The 16550-nt window shown below is 49.1% G+C and overlaps 1 protein-coding gene across 3 annotated transcripts in view; it reads right to left on the bottom strand.

Annotated features, from left to right (window-relative positions):
- The window catches only part of LOC149341266 (diacylglycerol kinase delta), a 209058-nt gene extending 196891 nt beyond the window's left edge, over nucleotides 1-12167 (bottom strand). For all 3 annotated transcript variants that reach the window (XR_016282895.1, XR_016282896.1, XM_089543272.1), the window contains exon 1: nucleotides 11940-12167. Coding sequence is in view for 1 of the 3 variants with exons in the window: in XM_089543272.1 (XP_089399398.1) it covers nucleotides 11940-12119 (180 nt within the window). In the remaining 2 variants the exon portion in view is untranslated. The remainder of the gene's footprint in view (nucleotides 1-11939) is intronic.
- Between the last annotated feature and the right edge of the window lie 4383 nt (nucleotides 12168-16550).

The following is a 16550-nucleotide window of genomic DNA, read 5'->3' as shown; positions in this document are numbered from 1 at the left end:
TGACTCAATGGAGGTATTCCGAGCTTGTAATTTCAAGAAAAACTAGAGAGAGTTCGGAGAGATTCCGCACGAAAATGAATGATTACCATGGCCGACTCTTCCTCCTTGCCACAAAATCTGTCCCACAGACAATGCTTCCCAAGCTCGCACCATTTCCGAGCGCCACAGAAAATCGATGAGATGTGCCGAGATTATTCGAAACTCCCTCTGCGATTTTGAGAGTTCGGCGCCACGCGGTGAGTGCATTTGTAACCGTGCAAAGTCGAAGAGCTTGTCACGATTTCCTGGGCTTGATGTAACAGCCCTCATAAGATATAACTCCAGAGCAAAACTGACAACGTCTGCATGTGCCGGCAAACCAATTACACAGTGAAGCAAACGGCGTGGCTCCGCGCGCTCCAATCCTCCGTAGACTAGTTCGCGGAGCCGCCGCAGCACGGCGTCGATTTCGTGAAAACCACGATATTAAAAAAAAAAACGTGGGCTACAAGAGAGGCCGGGCGACGAATTAGTTTCGACCGCCCAGAGTATTTCAACACGCACTGAAACCGTGGTTCACGGGTGTTTTTGCATTTCGCTGCCGCTTAGACGGAAAGCTTGCGCTCAGTTCCTGAACACCACAATTACAGAACCGCCACGGCCGAGTGCCTCACTGAGTTACGATGATGAGGGATTTTTTAAGCGCGTCAGGGCAGCTTTGGCCAAAGTGCGCCAACGCGCAAGGTTTTTTTTTTAGTCTACACAAAGTGGGGTCAATGCACCCGTTTCCCAAGAATTTCACCTATAGAGACACCGAGCAATATAGCCAAGGAAAAGCTTACACCCGGTGTATCACCGGTGGGCAGCCACTGGGATCGAACCCCGCACCTCCCACAAGCGAGGCGTATTCTCAAACCACAAGGCCACCGCATGCCCTTGCAGAGCTAGCTATATGGGACACGAAGCAAATGCGGATCAGGATTCCTGGCATGCAGCTTGCGCGCCGTTGTCAAACACAGGCTCTATAAAAAGACACACCATTGCCGGCCTCATGATCATGCAGCAGCGCCGAGTCAAGCTGCGTGACACGTGCAGTGGAGCGTTGTAGCGGAAGCTAATGTACGCGGCACGCGACAGCTATTGAAATACACGCGCGCTACTTGCGCCCGCGTGAGCATGTCACCAACACTTCGGGAGCAGCGCTCCTGCGGAATACTGGGCGAGATTCGCCACTAGGAAAGGAAAGAGGCCTGACTTCTCAGTGGAAATCTCAACCCGAGGGAGTGAAAGAAGGAACAGGGAGAGAGGCGCAGTAGTGGAGGGCTCCGGAATAAGTTCGAACACCTCATACCACTCCTGGCGCAGTGGTGCAGCTCGGGAACCGCGGCGAACCCATCGAACCTGAAGCGAACTTTGCGAAACTTCATGTCAGAGCAGCTACCAGCGCCCCCAGAGCGGAAGCGCGCGGTGCTGGCTTTCGAAGCATCTATATACTATCAAGCTAATATCGTGTTTCCGGCGGCAGCGTTGTAACTCTGCGTGTGCCACAGCGACTCCATCTCGTCATCACTGTTTTAAAGCGATAAAACACGCGGCGTTAATAAAAAAAAAAAAAGAAGAAGGTGAGTGCGGCGAAAAGGGGGTGGTCTGGGGAGCACGCACTCATGGGGGACATTTGGGGGTGGGCTCTGGGGTATCTGTTACAGCCAGCGTCTCCGCTTCGGCGGACGCGGTTGTTGCGACGCGCGTCTGTTCTTTCTATCTTTCCTCTCACATCTTTCATCTCTCTTCTGTCTGCACGTGGCAGCGATTGTGGCTCAGCTCGAGCCAGTGTGCAGGCCCGTGCTCTTTCCGTTTCATCCTTCCTTCAGTCACAACAACAATACTCACAAGCCCGAGAAGTGCCGCGGATGCTACGGCTGTGTTTGGGCCGCTTATTCGTGATCGCACGCGCATCTGTCTCTGGCTCGTTCTGCGCTTCTACGAGGTCGGCTGAAGACGCGCTTCTTCATGGCATCCTGCCCCATCTGTAACCCAACTATGTGCTGCAAAGCATTTCATGCTTACATCTCCCGACGGCGAGACAGAGTGCATTTTTGTTTTGTTTTTTTAAAGCATGTATCGTATTTCATGCTTACATCTCTCGACGGCGAGAGAGATTGCATTTTTTTTTTTTGAAAAGCATGTATCGTATACAGATGACAATGCGGTAGAACGACGTTCTTCACGGTTCGACAGCTCAAATAATGGTGCCACAAGATAGATATGGGGCAGAGACGGTGAAGGTGTTCACCGCGGGTGTTCACAGATTAGACCACCTTTAATTAAAGGGCAGCTGCAGCACTTTTTTGAGAATTTCGCGATATTCAAGGATTCAAATCTATGTAGGCTGTAGGTAAAGCATGCCAAGTGTTTTTGCACTAGCATTTCAAATAGTGACGTAATCAACAATTGAATTTTGCGCTTCTCCCCAATGCACTGGAGAAGTGCAGAAAAACTCAGCGTGACGTCATGGAAGGTATGATTTCAAATTACCGCTGTCGTCAGCCATACCCTGCCCTGACGCGTTAAACGCTGCCAAACAACTCTCGGCAGGGTTCGCCTTGGGTGGCGTTGGTTTTTTTCCTTCAAAGCAGGCGTTTGTGCGTTGGAAATGTACCGATACCTTCGATGACGTCATCATGCGCCCCCCACTTGGCGTTGTGCGCTGCGGAGAAGCTTGAAGGGCGTCCGGATTTTAATCGGCGATTACTTCACTATTTCAAGTGCTAGCCCCAAAAGACTTCGCATGCTTTACCAGCAAGTTTCACACATTCGACCCTCTTAAGCTCGTTGATTTCTAAAACCTATGCAGTTTCCCTTAAAGTTTCGTAACAATGTAACGGTTACAAGACGGACCGACAACTGCGGGGCTTACCCCGGAAAGAGTATGTTGCCGTCCGTTACTAGCACCAGTGGACGCCGGAACTGGCGCCTCGCATTATGTACTACAGTCGGATATACAACTCAAGAACGAAGTGGCAGACGCCCCTCAAAGGAGGCCCTCCAGCGAATGGCGTCGACCAGTTCTCATGAAAACTTCATTCTTGGGCTAGTTGGTGCATTTTGAACCTAAGAAACCTAAGCGCTAAAGCATGCAACCACAGAAGAAGAACAGGACACAGGCGCTTGTGTCGTGTTCTTCTTCTGTGGTTGCATGCTTCAGCGCTGCTATTTTCTTCAGTTCTCATGGCGTCGGGGTTATTCCGTTTAAGCTGTGGCTTAATCGGATCTGGCGCACCCTTACATTTCACACTGATCAGTCCAAGGGGAGAATCGGTGGACGCCATTGGCCCAAGGGGCTCCTTTGGGGGACATTTTCCGCTTCGTTCTTGAGTTGCACCCGACTGCAGTACCTTGATTGTGACGACAATGATGGGTTACCTGGCATCAGATATGACCGACTGTATAGACAATCTTGTTCTTGAACACATTCTTTGCTAGACGGTGTGTTCAAAGTGTGCTGGCACTTCAGCGGTGACCTATAGTCCTTTGAGCATCCGCCCCACACGCGGGAGGTGCGGGGTTCGATCCCCAGTGCCGCCGGGTACCCATCGGATGATACAATGGGTGCAAGCTTACCCCTGCCTGATGCTCGGATTCTTTAGCGTGAAATGCTTGGGAAATGGGTCTTTGACCGCACCTTGAGTAAAAGAAACAACATTGTGGCATGGCGCTCTATGGCCACAGCACAGATGCCCTAGCGCGATATCATCATATCATCATCTTCATCATCATCTTCATCATCATCACTTCAGTGCTGTCGCACCACATGAAATTTGCAGTGCGAAACACACTCTCTCTCTTTGGGAGAACGGTATTTACTGCCCTCACAGTCAAGCCCCCATTTACGGTCCTACTCACGGTCTTCTTGTCTGTCAGGTCGAACCGGCAAGAGTGAACAGCATCGGAATGCAAACTTCGCCTTCTTTCCTTCCTTCCGCGCCACTTTCACGTTCCACAGCACGCCAGAGGGAGCAAGCTCCGAGGGAAGCTGCCAGTGGGGGACCCAGTGTCTGCGTTCCACAGTCTCGGTGGACCGCGAATTGCGGCGAGAGTGGCCCCACACAGCGGCCGCCGAGCCCCACGCGCACTGTGCGGCTATATGGCATTTTTTCTCCTTTGACGTGGGATGCCGTCTCTGCCCAGGACGCTGTTTCGTTTTGAAAGCGGCCAGTTACGCCAGATTTAGCAGAAAAGAACGGACAAAGGCAAGGAGAAGCTATATACGCGTGGGACCCCGCACTGCGGGCTCCCGCTAAGCTTCGTGCGCGTTTTTTGAGGAGCAGTAGGCACAACCCAAAAGACCACTCGGCTTTTCGGAGGAACGGCCGCAGTGCTCGCGGCGTATACAGCGGAGCCCGCTGCGGATAAGTGCTTTTCTTTTGTTGGCCCATCACGTCGCCCGGCTTTCAAGGCGGATTTCTACAGAGCATTGCGCCCGAAGTGTGTGTGCGCGAGAAAGTTCCCGCCAAAAACGCAGACGCAATTAAACCAGGCGCAGAACCCGCATTACGCGTTGAGCAGCTCTGACAGCGTCTTCGGAAGATACGCGGAAGCTGTCGCGAGGGCCTAAACCATAAGTAGTCTACTAAGCGACAAAGGGAAATGGAAACAAAAAGAATAAAGAAAAAGCCTCGCTGCAGGCACCGCAGCTAAAGAGCTATACGGCCTGTCGGCCGAGTTGTGACTCCGCGATTCCGACGTTCGCGATAATTAAACTATGCAGTCTGTCGCCAGTCGATTATCAGGTGCAGCCAGCGACTGTCAAGGCGTCTCTACTGATTTCGCTCTTCCCGCTCACATTCCGGTAGAAGCGTTCAGCGATTCGCGTGTGTTCTGTACAGTGGGCGGCAGCCGCAATTCTTCGTTTCTTCGTCCCAACCCAGCGTTCCTCCTTCACCGCACCGTGCGTTAACGAAAAACTGAATTTGCAGAAAAAAATAACGAGCAAAAAGAAACCGGGACGCAGCGGGAGTTCCGACAGGACAAAAGCGCTGGCTAACGAGTGTGGTCTAGCTATCTAAACTATCTAAAGCTATCTAAAAGTGCGCTCAGACGCGCGGTCAACTGCAGCGTGACACAAAAGAGGCAACGAAAGTGCCGCGCGAGCCCAACGTTCTGATACGCGACCTCTTTTTGCAAGCACATGCAGGATGACCAAACGGACGAAAATGCAGCCATGTAAGCGTACACCTTTCCAAAGCACGCGCTCTTTCAAGGATTAGCCTGCACCCGCGGCTAAGGCAATGAGCTGTCAAGCTGCTGTCTGGTGCGCGCGCCGGATCTGACGAAATTCGCAAGCTCCCGCAAGCGCCCGCTCTGTAACTGCGGTCTCTATCCGCCTGATCAGTTGTGCGAGCTTGCCCGCGCGCAAAGGCGCATCTACAACGCAGTCCAGCGACGAACTCCTGCACTTTCCACGCAGTCCGGCTATATACCATTCACCTTCCCACAAGCGCCGCAAAGTGCGGGCGGGAAGAAAAAAAAAAAAAAACAGGAGAAGTAACGGGGGAAGAAGGTGAAAGAGTTGGAGAAATGCACCGAGTAAAAAGACCCAGAAGTATTCCACACGTCCACCCGTGAAGCTATATAATCGACTAACTCTCGCGTCACGTGATTAGCACTCCGCGGCAGTGACGGCGTCTAAGGGAGGCGAGGTGTGGCGGCCGCCAAACCAGAATGTGCTGGGATAGACCGAAATTGCAAGTCACACCAAAGAAACCAAAGGCTTCATATGCCCACCGAAATCTCCGCCCCGCGAATATCTCCAATTTATTAAGAAGTCAGCCTCAAATATGCCACCGGATCCCAGGAGCATGAGTGTTCCGCCCACTTCTGAGGCTAGCGAACGGAAGGCGAGCCGCTTGCAGCGACTTGTGAGGAAAAGACGGAGAAACGCACTGCGCAGAGCTCACATTCCTTCAGAAAGCTAGGCTTTTTATCATATAAGCTCGCTGCGTTCCGTCTGTAATAAAAATGTCAGCACCTCGCGGCCAAACTGAGCAGTAGAAGTATAAGCAATTAAAGCTCCCTGCTTTTTACGGAAACGTTCAAGAATAGTCTTCTGGCGGGCTAGTTGGTTCTTTTCGTTCATGGTTAAACTGCGCGAAGGAAACAAGGACAGAGACAGAAACACACGTACACACTGAGCGCAGAACTTCCAACTTTTATTCGAAAAACGCTTCGGGCATTACCTTTTATACGCTCTAAACAACCACCACATGACACAGCCGGGATAAAAACCGATAAGTATTGACAGTAACGTGTCCATGATGCGCCGACCCGCCAGAGCGCCAATCTAAACTATACCAGTGTGTGCAAGCTTATGCACCATTGATACCTAGATACAAGGAAAAAGAAAAGGGAGACTGGAAGATTAAGATAAAAAAAAGTGAAGATAAAACCAATACCACCAAAGAGGTCATCAACAAAACGCTGTAATACTAGCGCAACCTACTCAGCGATGGGATGAGACGCGGAACCAACAGTAATAACAATAAACGATGAAGGTGCAAAGCCACTGAAACACGTAGGCTGAAAAGAACTAAGAAAAAACACGAGAGGCTAAAACTGTGAAACTGAGAGTGAAGGATGGAGACAACAAACAACAAAGGTAAAGGCGACGCGAGCAATGAAAAGGCGAAACCAGGCTAAAATCTATGAAGGATGGCAAAAAAAAACAAACAACAAGAGTACAGGTGCAGGGTTAAAATGGACGGTTTAAAGTGTTCCCTTCTAAAAACGAGATTTCTTTATCAGAAAGCATAATGGACGGTGTGCTCACACAGTTCTTCGAATTCTTTGCGATTAGGAAGGCCTCTATTATCTCCCTTTCCGTTTTGGTTCTAGCCGTAGCGGGGAACTCTGTGCTTTCGAGAAACGGTTGACAATCACTTTTCTCGCACTTCTTACAATGTAAGGCTAAATTTCCTCCTGAGTTGGTAGAAAGATTGCGAACATGTTCAGCCGCCCTCTCATTAAAACATCGCCCAGTTTGTCCGATGTACATCTTTCCACAGGATAATGGCACCTGATAAATAACTTCTCTGGCACAATCAGTGTACTCAAGGCTGTGATTTGAGGTGCATCCTTGCTGCCTATCATCTCGGTTCATGAATGCACACAGTTTAGCTAGCTTGCCCGGCGCCGCACGGTGTCCAACTCGTGTTTGCGGCGCCGTGCAAGCTAGCTAAACTGTGTGCATTCATGAACCGAGATGATAGGCAGCAAGGATGCACCTCAAATCACAGCCTTGAGTACACTGATTGTGCCAGAGAAGTTATTTATCAGGTGCCATTATCCTGTGGAAAGATGTACATCGGACAAACTGGGCGATGTTTTAATGAGAGGGCGGCTGAACATGTTCGCAATCTTTCTACCAACTCAGGAGGAAATTTAGCCTTACATTGTAAGAAGTGCGAGAAAAGTGATTGTCAACCGTTTCTCGAAAGCACAGAGTTCCCCGCTACGGCTAGAACCAAAACGGAAAGGGAGATAATAGAGGCCTTCCTAATCGCAAAGAATTCGAAGAACTGTGTGAGCACACCGTCCATTATGCTTTCTGATAAAGAAATCTCGTTTTTAGAAGGGAACACTTTAAACCGTCCATTTTAACCCTGCACCTGTACTCTTGTTGTTTGTTTTTTTTTTGCCATCCTTCATAGATTTTAGCCTGGTTTCGCCTTTTCATTGCTCGCGTCGCCTTTACCTTTGTTGTTTGTTGTCTCCATCCTTCACTCTCAGTTTCACAGTTTTAGCCTCTCGTGTTTTTTCTTAGTTCTTTTCAGCCTACGTGTTTCAGTGGCTTTGCACCTTCATCGTTTATTGTTATTACTGTTGGTTCCGCGTCTCATCCCATCGCTGAGTAGGTTGCGCTAGTATTACAGCGTTTTGTTGATGACCTCTTTGGTGGTATTGGTTTTATCTTCGCTTTTTTGATCTTAATCTTCCAGTCTCCCTTTTCTTTTTCCTTGTATCTAGGTATCAATGGTGCATAAGCTTGCACACACTGGTATAGTTTAGATTGGCGCTCTGGCGGGTCGGCGCATCATGGACACGTTACTGTCAATACTTATCGGTTTTTATCCCGGCTGTGTCATGTGGTGGTTGTTTAGAGCGTATAAAAGGTAATGCCCGAAGCGTTTTTCGAATAAAAGTTGGAAGTTCTGCGCTCAGTGTGTACGTGTGTTTCTGTCTCTGTCCTTGTTTCCTTCGCGCAGTTTAACCATGTACGGAAACGTGTTTGTTCCTTTCCCAAGATTTCGTCCAGCGATAGACGCCTGCGCTAAGATTTGTAATGAAGGTTACCCGACGCACTGAAGCAGCCTTACTGCAGAATCGTGACACCCGAAGTGTTTTGGCGCCAGTATATAGAGTAGACTGCAGCGCGGCGTTTGCTGGGACCGAGCGGTATACGTGCATATTTGGCGACGGAATTCAACCCGCAAGGACGGGGCACAGGAGATGGAGGTGGCAAGGGCCTCGATCAGTTTTTGCCACCTTACAGAAAAGAAAAAGAAAATGACACTACATCCTGTCGTTCTTTCCCGTTACCGTCTATGCAAAGTGAGCTTGAATAGAATACAAAGACATAATCACATCAGTGAATGAAAAGTTACCTGCGCACCTATCAAAAAGCCGCGTTAACGCTGCTTGAAAAAAAAACGTTAACAAGTGAGAAAAGGCAGAACCTCCCAACTTCGGCGCAGGACCCCGTTCTTTCACGCGCGAAAGACGATAATTCCACTGGTAACGCACAGATTGCCGCAACTTCGTGCGCCCAGACTGCGAGTCCCTCGCGAAAAGCGTGCTCCCTCACAATTTACGCTTTTTTTCCCTATCTCGTATAGACGAAGTCCACTGACGCACTGGAAACTTTTTGTGGAAGAGAATTCGCCACTTTATATCCATATTAAAAGAAGCGAGTAAACGCAAAAAGGAAAAAGCGAGCACAAGCACACAGTGGACTCCAGACTAACCCCCCCCCCCCCCCCCCTCCTTCTTCCTTTTCATTTCTTTTTCCTCCTTTTAGGACCAGGTTACAGTAGATATAACGGCCCCTCTGTCAGAGAAGGAGGCGCATATCGCACGAGCGAGGTCTGGTTACTCACCCGGACGCGCAGCTCTGGTTGCGCTATGTGGCGCGAGGTTCGTCCCGAAGCGCCCCCCCCCCCCCCCCTCCCTCTCTACGAAGTCCTTTGAAGCCCGCACGCGCTTCACTATAGTTGCGCAACGACTAAGTCGTTTCTCGGCTAAGATACATAATCCAGGCGGAGTTGTGTTTCCCACAGAAGTGCGCTCTAAGTTTAAAATCTTGCGCAAGATGTAGGGAGCGAGGGCTCGGGTTATAGTGGAGGCCATGCGTTCATTTAGAACAACGAAATGCACGTAAGCGGAGTTAAACCAGGGAGGTATTTCAGTTTTAAGTAGAGGAGAAACTGGACCCGGGTCAGGAAATGCCTTGACACAACCGGATATAGGACAAAGGGAGCACCAGAAGAGGGAAGACGCTGCCGTCGACTGCGAGTATCAGAGAGTGGTTGATGTCAAAGAATTCGTAGTCATAGGTTGGACGCAGGACAACGCAAAAACGGGAGAAGTCTTTGTCCTGATGAGGATGATGATGACAACTAGTTTTCAGAGAATCTATCGCTGAGTTTCGCCGGAGCACGAATCTTCGTCATCGGTAGTGAGATAACCAAAAAAAAATAAAGTGCCACAATCTATTAATGGGTTTAGTTCATCAATATGTTAAATGCTTAACACTTTGGCGGCATGCGAAACATTTACAACACCCTTGCTAGTGTTGTGTCCCATTTGGACACGGAATTGAAGCGTTTCCAGTGACATCTCACGAGCGACACTCGGGTACACCGCATTGACTATCCGAACGTCAGCTACGTCGTCGCCTTGCAGTTGTCGTTCTCCCACATTTTGTGTCTCTCACACAAAGGCCCTTTTACCGTGCAATTGAACGAGCTTTAATGGCTTCCCAGAACCGGAACACGGTCGGAACACTGTTGACAGTGTTCTCACAAGCGTTTACACGTACTTGCGAAAAATTTTCTCTTAAACATACGACTCTACAGAATGTCTACGTTCAGGCTTGAGCTAGCCCGAGATCCGTTCCTTTCGTAGCCCACTGCTGTGACGTATGCATTATCCGTGCACTCAGTCACATACACTGGCGGCAAACAGCTCGAATTGCGCGTACGCAACCATTACGTCGACAAAAATCTAGTAAACGATCACAGCAGGTAACACGTAATGGCGAAGTAGCTTTTCTACCTTACAGTGTCCCGCTGTACTACGAGTTATCGCTGATCCAGTTGAAAAAAATAAAATAAAGCAAGTTCAACCAAAATACCATATCCGGTATCACGACTGTACAGTCTTTGTCAAAAGTAACTAGGCTGCACGTTTTTCTTCTCATTATGCCAGCCCTCAAGCTCTAAATCTCTGTATGGTAAGAAGAACCCCAGTTCTCACCTTCAAAGAAATTTTTGATCTTTTGGGAAGCCGTGAGAGCTCTGTTATACGAATGTGAAGCAAACCATAGAGCCTGGTTACTTTTGACAAAGACTGTACATGCGCTGAGCATGATGTTTCTTCGTTACTGCTTTCTGTCTTTCTCCAGGCCCATAACCAGGCAGACCTCTCCTTTATTCATTAAAGTCTCTCTCTTTCTCTCTCTCTCTCTGTTTTTCTCGACATAGCTGCACACGTTACTTCTCTGGATCGCTTTGACTCATTGATCAAATGCCAACTCGCACGTTCGACCGTCCGTCGATTGCTAACCGTGTCGATGTTTCTGCGCATTACAGTGTTTTACACCCGACCGCATGCAACCACATTTTGAACAACCTTTTCGAAAGAAAGCCAAGCACGCGAAGCTAAAGGTTACGGCATCCCAGCCCCTTTGCACAACGAGCGCCGGTCAGGCGTTCCGCTGCGCGCACCTGTTGCGCTTTTCTTCCCTGCTCCGGAAAGGCCGTTTCGCTAAAGGTGCCGACTCCCAGACTGCGAGTCCGATTCAAAGCGACGTTTCTGGTTTCGGCGGTTATTGTTCATTGTCTCTCTTCGCTATAGGCGACATAGATCGGCGCGCAAAGTGCACTGCGTAAAATCGCATGTTGATAACAGATGCACCAGTGGTGAAACACAGAATGAACAAAAAAAAAAAAGCAGCGGCGAAAATGAAAGAAGCAGTAAACGAGCGTGTCCGCCGAGCTCGTGCCGCGCGAGCGATTCATATGACGCGCCGCAGCTTTGCCGTTCAAGCAAAGGCGCCGCTGGAGCGCTGCTACGCGCCCCCGGACCGCGCCTCCCGAGCGTTCGTTCGATCACACGCCGACCACGGGGTTGCACGCGCCGCTGAGCTGGACGCCTGGGCTATCACCCGCTCTTTGCTTACGCCGGCACTAATGCAGCGAGGCTAGCACGTGCTGCGCGAAAAATTACACAAGCAAACCCTGAACGACAGTGAAAAAATGTGCAAAGTCGACAGCGCCGTACTCCGACCGACGGCATACATACACGCGTGAACACATGATACACGCGTGTGTTTATTCCGGGACTGCCAGCAGCAAACTAGCGCATGCACGCTGTGCACGATTCAGATTGCTTGCGAGCGGCGCCCACTCTCCAAACACGAAAACACCGCTGAAAGTTGCTACGCTGATCGCCAAACGAGCCGTCAAACGTCACGCGCAAACCGAAAACCACACCGCGATGCCGCCGATGAGCAAAGCGCGCAGAGCAATTGCATTGCATGCACTTGCACCGCAACAGCGGCGTGCCGCATCCGGAGGGACTCGAGGTGCCGGCCGCTCGGTAAACACGGCCGTGAGCGGAACAACGCTTGCAGGTGCAGGCGGACACGGGAGTGTCACGCAAGAGCGTGCGCGTCAGCGCCTTACCCCGTTTTTGATGGCCTTCGAGGTGGAAATCCGCCGGTGGAATGCCTTGGTCGGCTGGGCGTCGCCATCGCTTTCGGAGGAGTCGTCCGAGGCCGGGTCTGAGCCGCATTTGTCGCCCAAGCCGCCGCGTTTCTTGTCGTTTTCCGAGTCCCCGACAGCGACATCGGCTCCCGACGCCATGTTCCCCCCGCGACCGACTCCTCTTGCCCGTCGTCTGCTCAGCGTCGGCGGTTTGCTAACTGCGGCCGGGGCTGAGTGGTCGGCGGTGGCGCTACCGTCGCTAACGGAACAACCGGCTCGGTAGGCGCGCGCGCGCGTCTGCTCTCCGGGCGAGGAACTTCGCCTGACAGCAGACGACACGCACAGCCCCACGGTGTTCGGGTTGGTTAGTGCTGCTATTACCGAAAAATTCTACCTATCATTTTCCTTTCCATAGCTCGCTGCGTTGTCCTCAGCTGAAGTTAAGCCCTTTTCGTTAGCCTCCACGTTTCTGCTCCATACGTGAGTGCCGGTATGATACAGCTGTAATTATACTTTTCTCTTGGGGGATATTGGTGAACAGCCACTCATGATCTGAGAGAACCTGCCAAATTCGCTCCACCCCATTCTTATTCTTCTAGTTAATTCACTCTCGCGATCCGAACCTGCGGTTATACTATACCTGCTTTAAGTAGACGCGTATTCCTTTACAACTTCCAGCGCCTCGCTACAATTTGTAAACTGCTGTTTTTTTCCGAGACTTTTCAACATAACTTTGGTTTTCTGCATATTAATTTTTAGACCCACAGTTTTGCTTTGCCTGTCTAAGTCACTTTATCATTTTTGCAGTTAATCCCCTGAGTTGCCCAGCAATGCAATGTCATCAGCGAATCGCAGATTAGTATGGTATCCTCCACGAACTCTTATCCCCAACTGTTCCCAATCCAGGCCTCTGAATACCTCCTGTAAACAGCCGGTGAATAGCATTGGCGAGATCAGGTCTTCCTGCCTGACACCCTCACTTGCTGGAATTTTATTGTCGACTTTATGGAGCACTATGGCGGCCGTGCAGCCGTTATGTACGAGAGGCGTTCAATAAAGATTTTTCCTGACTCCCTTCTATTTACTGCAGGATGCTGAAACTGCACATGTGTAATGACATAAGTCACTATAGGTCACGTGCCAATGTGCAGCTCGGAACTAATAACTGTCTTCTTTTACAGGTGTTGAAGTGGTGTGAGGTGTGATAATGGATGCAGTGGAATACACAGCAGTCATCAAGTTCTTGTACTTGAAAGGCCGCGCTCCAAGGGAGACGTTAGATGAGATAAAAGAGGCTTATGGGGCGGATTCCCCATCATATGATGTAGTGAACAACTGGCATCGTCAATTCAAATGTGGTCCGACTTCGGTGGAAACGGCTCCCATTGCAGGGCGACCCCACTCCGCTATCGATGAACACACTATCCAGCTAATGGAGGCCGCCATTTTGGAAAATCGCCGCGTAATAGTTTGGTACCTAGCCCAAATTGTCAAGATTAGTGTGAGGTCCGTGGAAAAGATCATTCAGGACCATCTTCATATGCGTAAGGTATCCGCTCGCTTTGTTCCCCGACTGCTCACACATTTCCAAAAGCAGAAACGAGTCGAATGCTCCCAGGCTCTTTAGACCATGTGCCATGAAAACCAGGAGGACTTTTTCAACAGACTGATTACAGAGGATGAAAACTGGGTACATCCCTATGATCGGGAGACTAAAGTCCAGTCGATTCAATGGAAGCACTTGGACTCACCGCCTCCAAAGAAGGCGCGCGCCCAGCCCTCGGCGGGCAAGGTCATGCTCACGGTCGTTTGAGACCAGAACGGAGTAGTCTTGATGGATTTCCTAGCAAAGGGGGCCAAGATTACTGGGAAATACTATGCTTCACGGCTGCGGAAAGTGCGGGAGGCCATCAAAAGCACGAGACGCGGCATGCTCACCAAAGGTGTCCGCCTCCTGCAAGACAATGCCCCAGTTCACAACTCACATGTTGCCCACATAGAAGCACGCTGATGCGGCTTTGAAATTCTACCGCATCCCCCTTATTCACCCGACTTCGCACCATCGGACTTACACCTCTTTCCAACAATGGAGTCATATTTGAAGGGCAAGCATTTTCCAGATGATGAGACTGATTTCTGAAGTCACAACATGACTTTTGGAGCAACCTGTCGACTTCTACAAGCGAGGTGTTTACAGTTGCATAAAAAGATTAGAGAAGTGTGTGTCCCTGGGTGGCACCTATGTAGAGAAGGACTAATAAATCTGCAAAGTTTCGTTGCTGTCCGTCCACAGGAAGTGGGTCAGGGGAAATCTTTATTGCACGCCCCTCGTATATCTTCCAGCATTTTTGCATAAGGCCCATCTATGCCCAGATTCTGTAATGTTTGCATGACTGCTGAGGTTTCGAATGAGTCAGATGTTTTCTAATAATCAATGAAAGCTATAGGCATATAGGCGTTGGCTATATTCTGCGCATTTCCCTATCACCTGATTGATAGAGTGAATATGGTCTATTGTATGGGCGTTACGAAAGCCTGCCTGATCATTTAGCTGATTGAAGTGTACGGTTGTCTTGACTCTATTAGCGATTACCTTAAATACCTTGTAGGCAGCGTACAGTATGCTGATCACTCTAATTTTTCAAGCCCTTGACATCTCCTTTCTTATGGATTAAGATGATGTGAGCGCGTTCTTCCAACCTTTCGGCGCGATCCAGGTCATAAGGCATTGTGTATAAAGGGCGGCTAGTTCTTCTAGTATAATATCTCCACCGTCATTCAACAGATCTGCTGCTACCTGATCCTCACCAGCTGATTTCCCCCTTCGCATTGCTCCTAAGGCCTATTTTACTTCCTCTTTCGTTACTGGTGGAATATCCTATTTCTGTGCGCTACTGCCTCTCTCATTAAGGCCCTGATTACAATGACTATGTCTACTTAGGGTAGGTAGTGACCTATGATCCGGATCATGAGAGGGAAATAACTAGAATAAGAATGGGGTGGCGCGCATATGGCAGGTTCTCTGAGATAATGAATATTCACCAATATTCCTCAAGAGAAAAGTATACAACAGCTGCATCTTACTGGTACTCACCTATGGGTTAGAAACGTGGAGGCTAACGAAGAGTGTTCAGCTTAAAATAAGAAGAACGCAGCGAGCTATGGAAAGAAAAATGATATGTGTAACGTTAAGGGGCAAGAAGAGGCAGAGTGGGCCAGGGACCAAACGCGGGTTAATGACATCCTAGTCGAAATCAAGAGGAAGAAATGGGCTTGGACAGGGCATGTAATGAGAAGTCAAGATAACCGGTCCCTAAAGGTAACGGAGTGGCAGTGGGCGTAGTCAGGCTGATGGTGATGATGATGATGATACCATGGCTATTGTATAGATTTGTGTTGAACTCTTGGTCTACTATAACTATCTTAACCATATTGCTAACATACGTTGCCCTCTTTCTCTCTTAACGCATACATCTGGTTTTTGACTATGCATATAGTTCGCTCTTCACCGCTTTTAGGCTGCTTCTGCTCTTTAGAACATGCTCGATTCTCTCCATATTAAACTTCCTTATGTCGATATGAAGTGTATCGTACGTTACTTGCACTGTTAGTGCTACTGAAGAACATTTCACTCAAAAAGGCGAAGTTTAAAGGCAAAGTTCGTTTTTTTTTTCGAAATGCAGACAGAAAGCGGACATTGATGGCACAAACATTTAATCGAATTCTCAACGAAAAACAGACATTATGTTTTTCAATTTTCCATTCACTCATTTCAACGCCCATTTTATTGCAGAGATTAGTTAATTTATTTTTCACGGCACTTCGTGCCAGTAATTTTCACATGTATATATTTGATTTCACTTCATTAATTTCGTTTATTCATACTATCAGCCCTGATCACGGGTCATTACTGGCGTGAAGTACAGTTTGTAGTTTCAGGCGTAAGGGCATAGCTTACCTTTCACAAAACAGACTTCGTTCCGAAAAGCACAAATCTTATCATCAGTAGAAGCGATCGCCACATTTGCCGTCGTCGTCAGTTATCGCTTATTTCTTCGTGAAGGGGATTTGTAGGCATTTCGGCGACATTTGCTCATTGCTTCCTCGGCGCTTTGAATGTGCGCACTGAATCCGTGCGCACAGAAAAAACAGGCTGGCGTGCTCAGATGTGAAATGTCCTGTCTCCTTCTCTGTCTTTGTCCTAGTTTTATGCGCTAGTCTTTTAATTAACAATGACACACCAACTAGCCCAGCTTTCCGCCTTGAGTGAAATGAAGCTCTTGACAGGGCTAAATTTCGTTAGAAAATGCATGCAGGGACGCAGTTATTCGCGTTTGGGAGCCTACTGTAGCTAACTGGCCATAACGAGTAAACAAAACAGAAAATTCGCTGAGACATCGGTTGGTTGCGGCTGGAGCAAGTGAAGCGTTACTTGGAGTCATTGGAAGAGGCTTTCTCCACTTGCCTGGAGGGGGATGATTGCAGTGACGTTGGTGATGACGAAAGCACACCCTGATCTGCGAGTGATGACGTCACAACTTGACTGACGCCTCCTGCTTCTGCAATTTTTGCCGTCTGCTGCAGTCATTC

The sequence above is a fragment of the Amblyomma mixtum genome, chromosome 5, assembly GCF_055824585.1.
Source record: "Amblyomma mixtum isolate Tamu chromosome 5, ASM5582458v1, whole genome shotgun sequence".
Classification (NCBI taxonomy): Eukaryota; Metazoa; Arthropoda; class Arachnida; order Ixodida; family Ixodidae; genus Amblyomma; species Amblyomma mixtum.
Note: the sequence above shows the minus strand (reverse complement) of the source record. Positions and strands in the feature narration are given on the sequence as shown.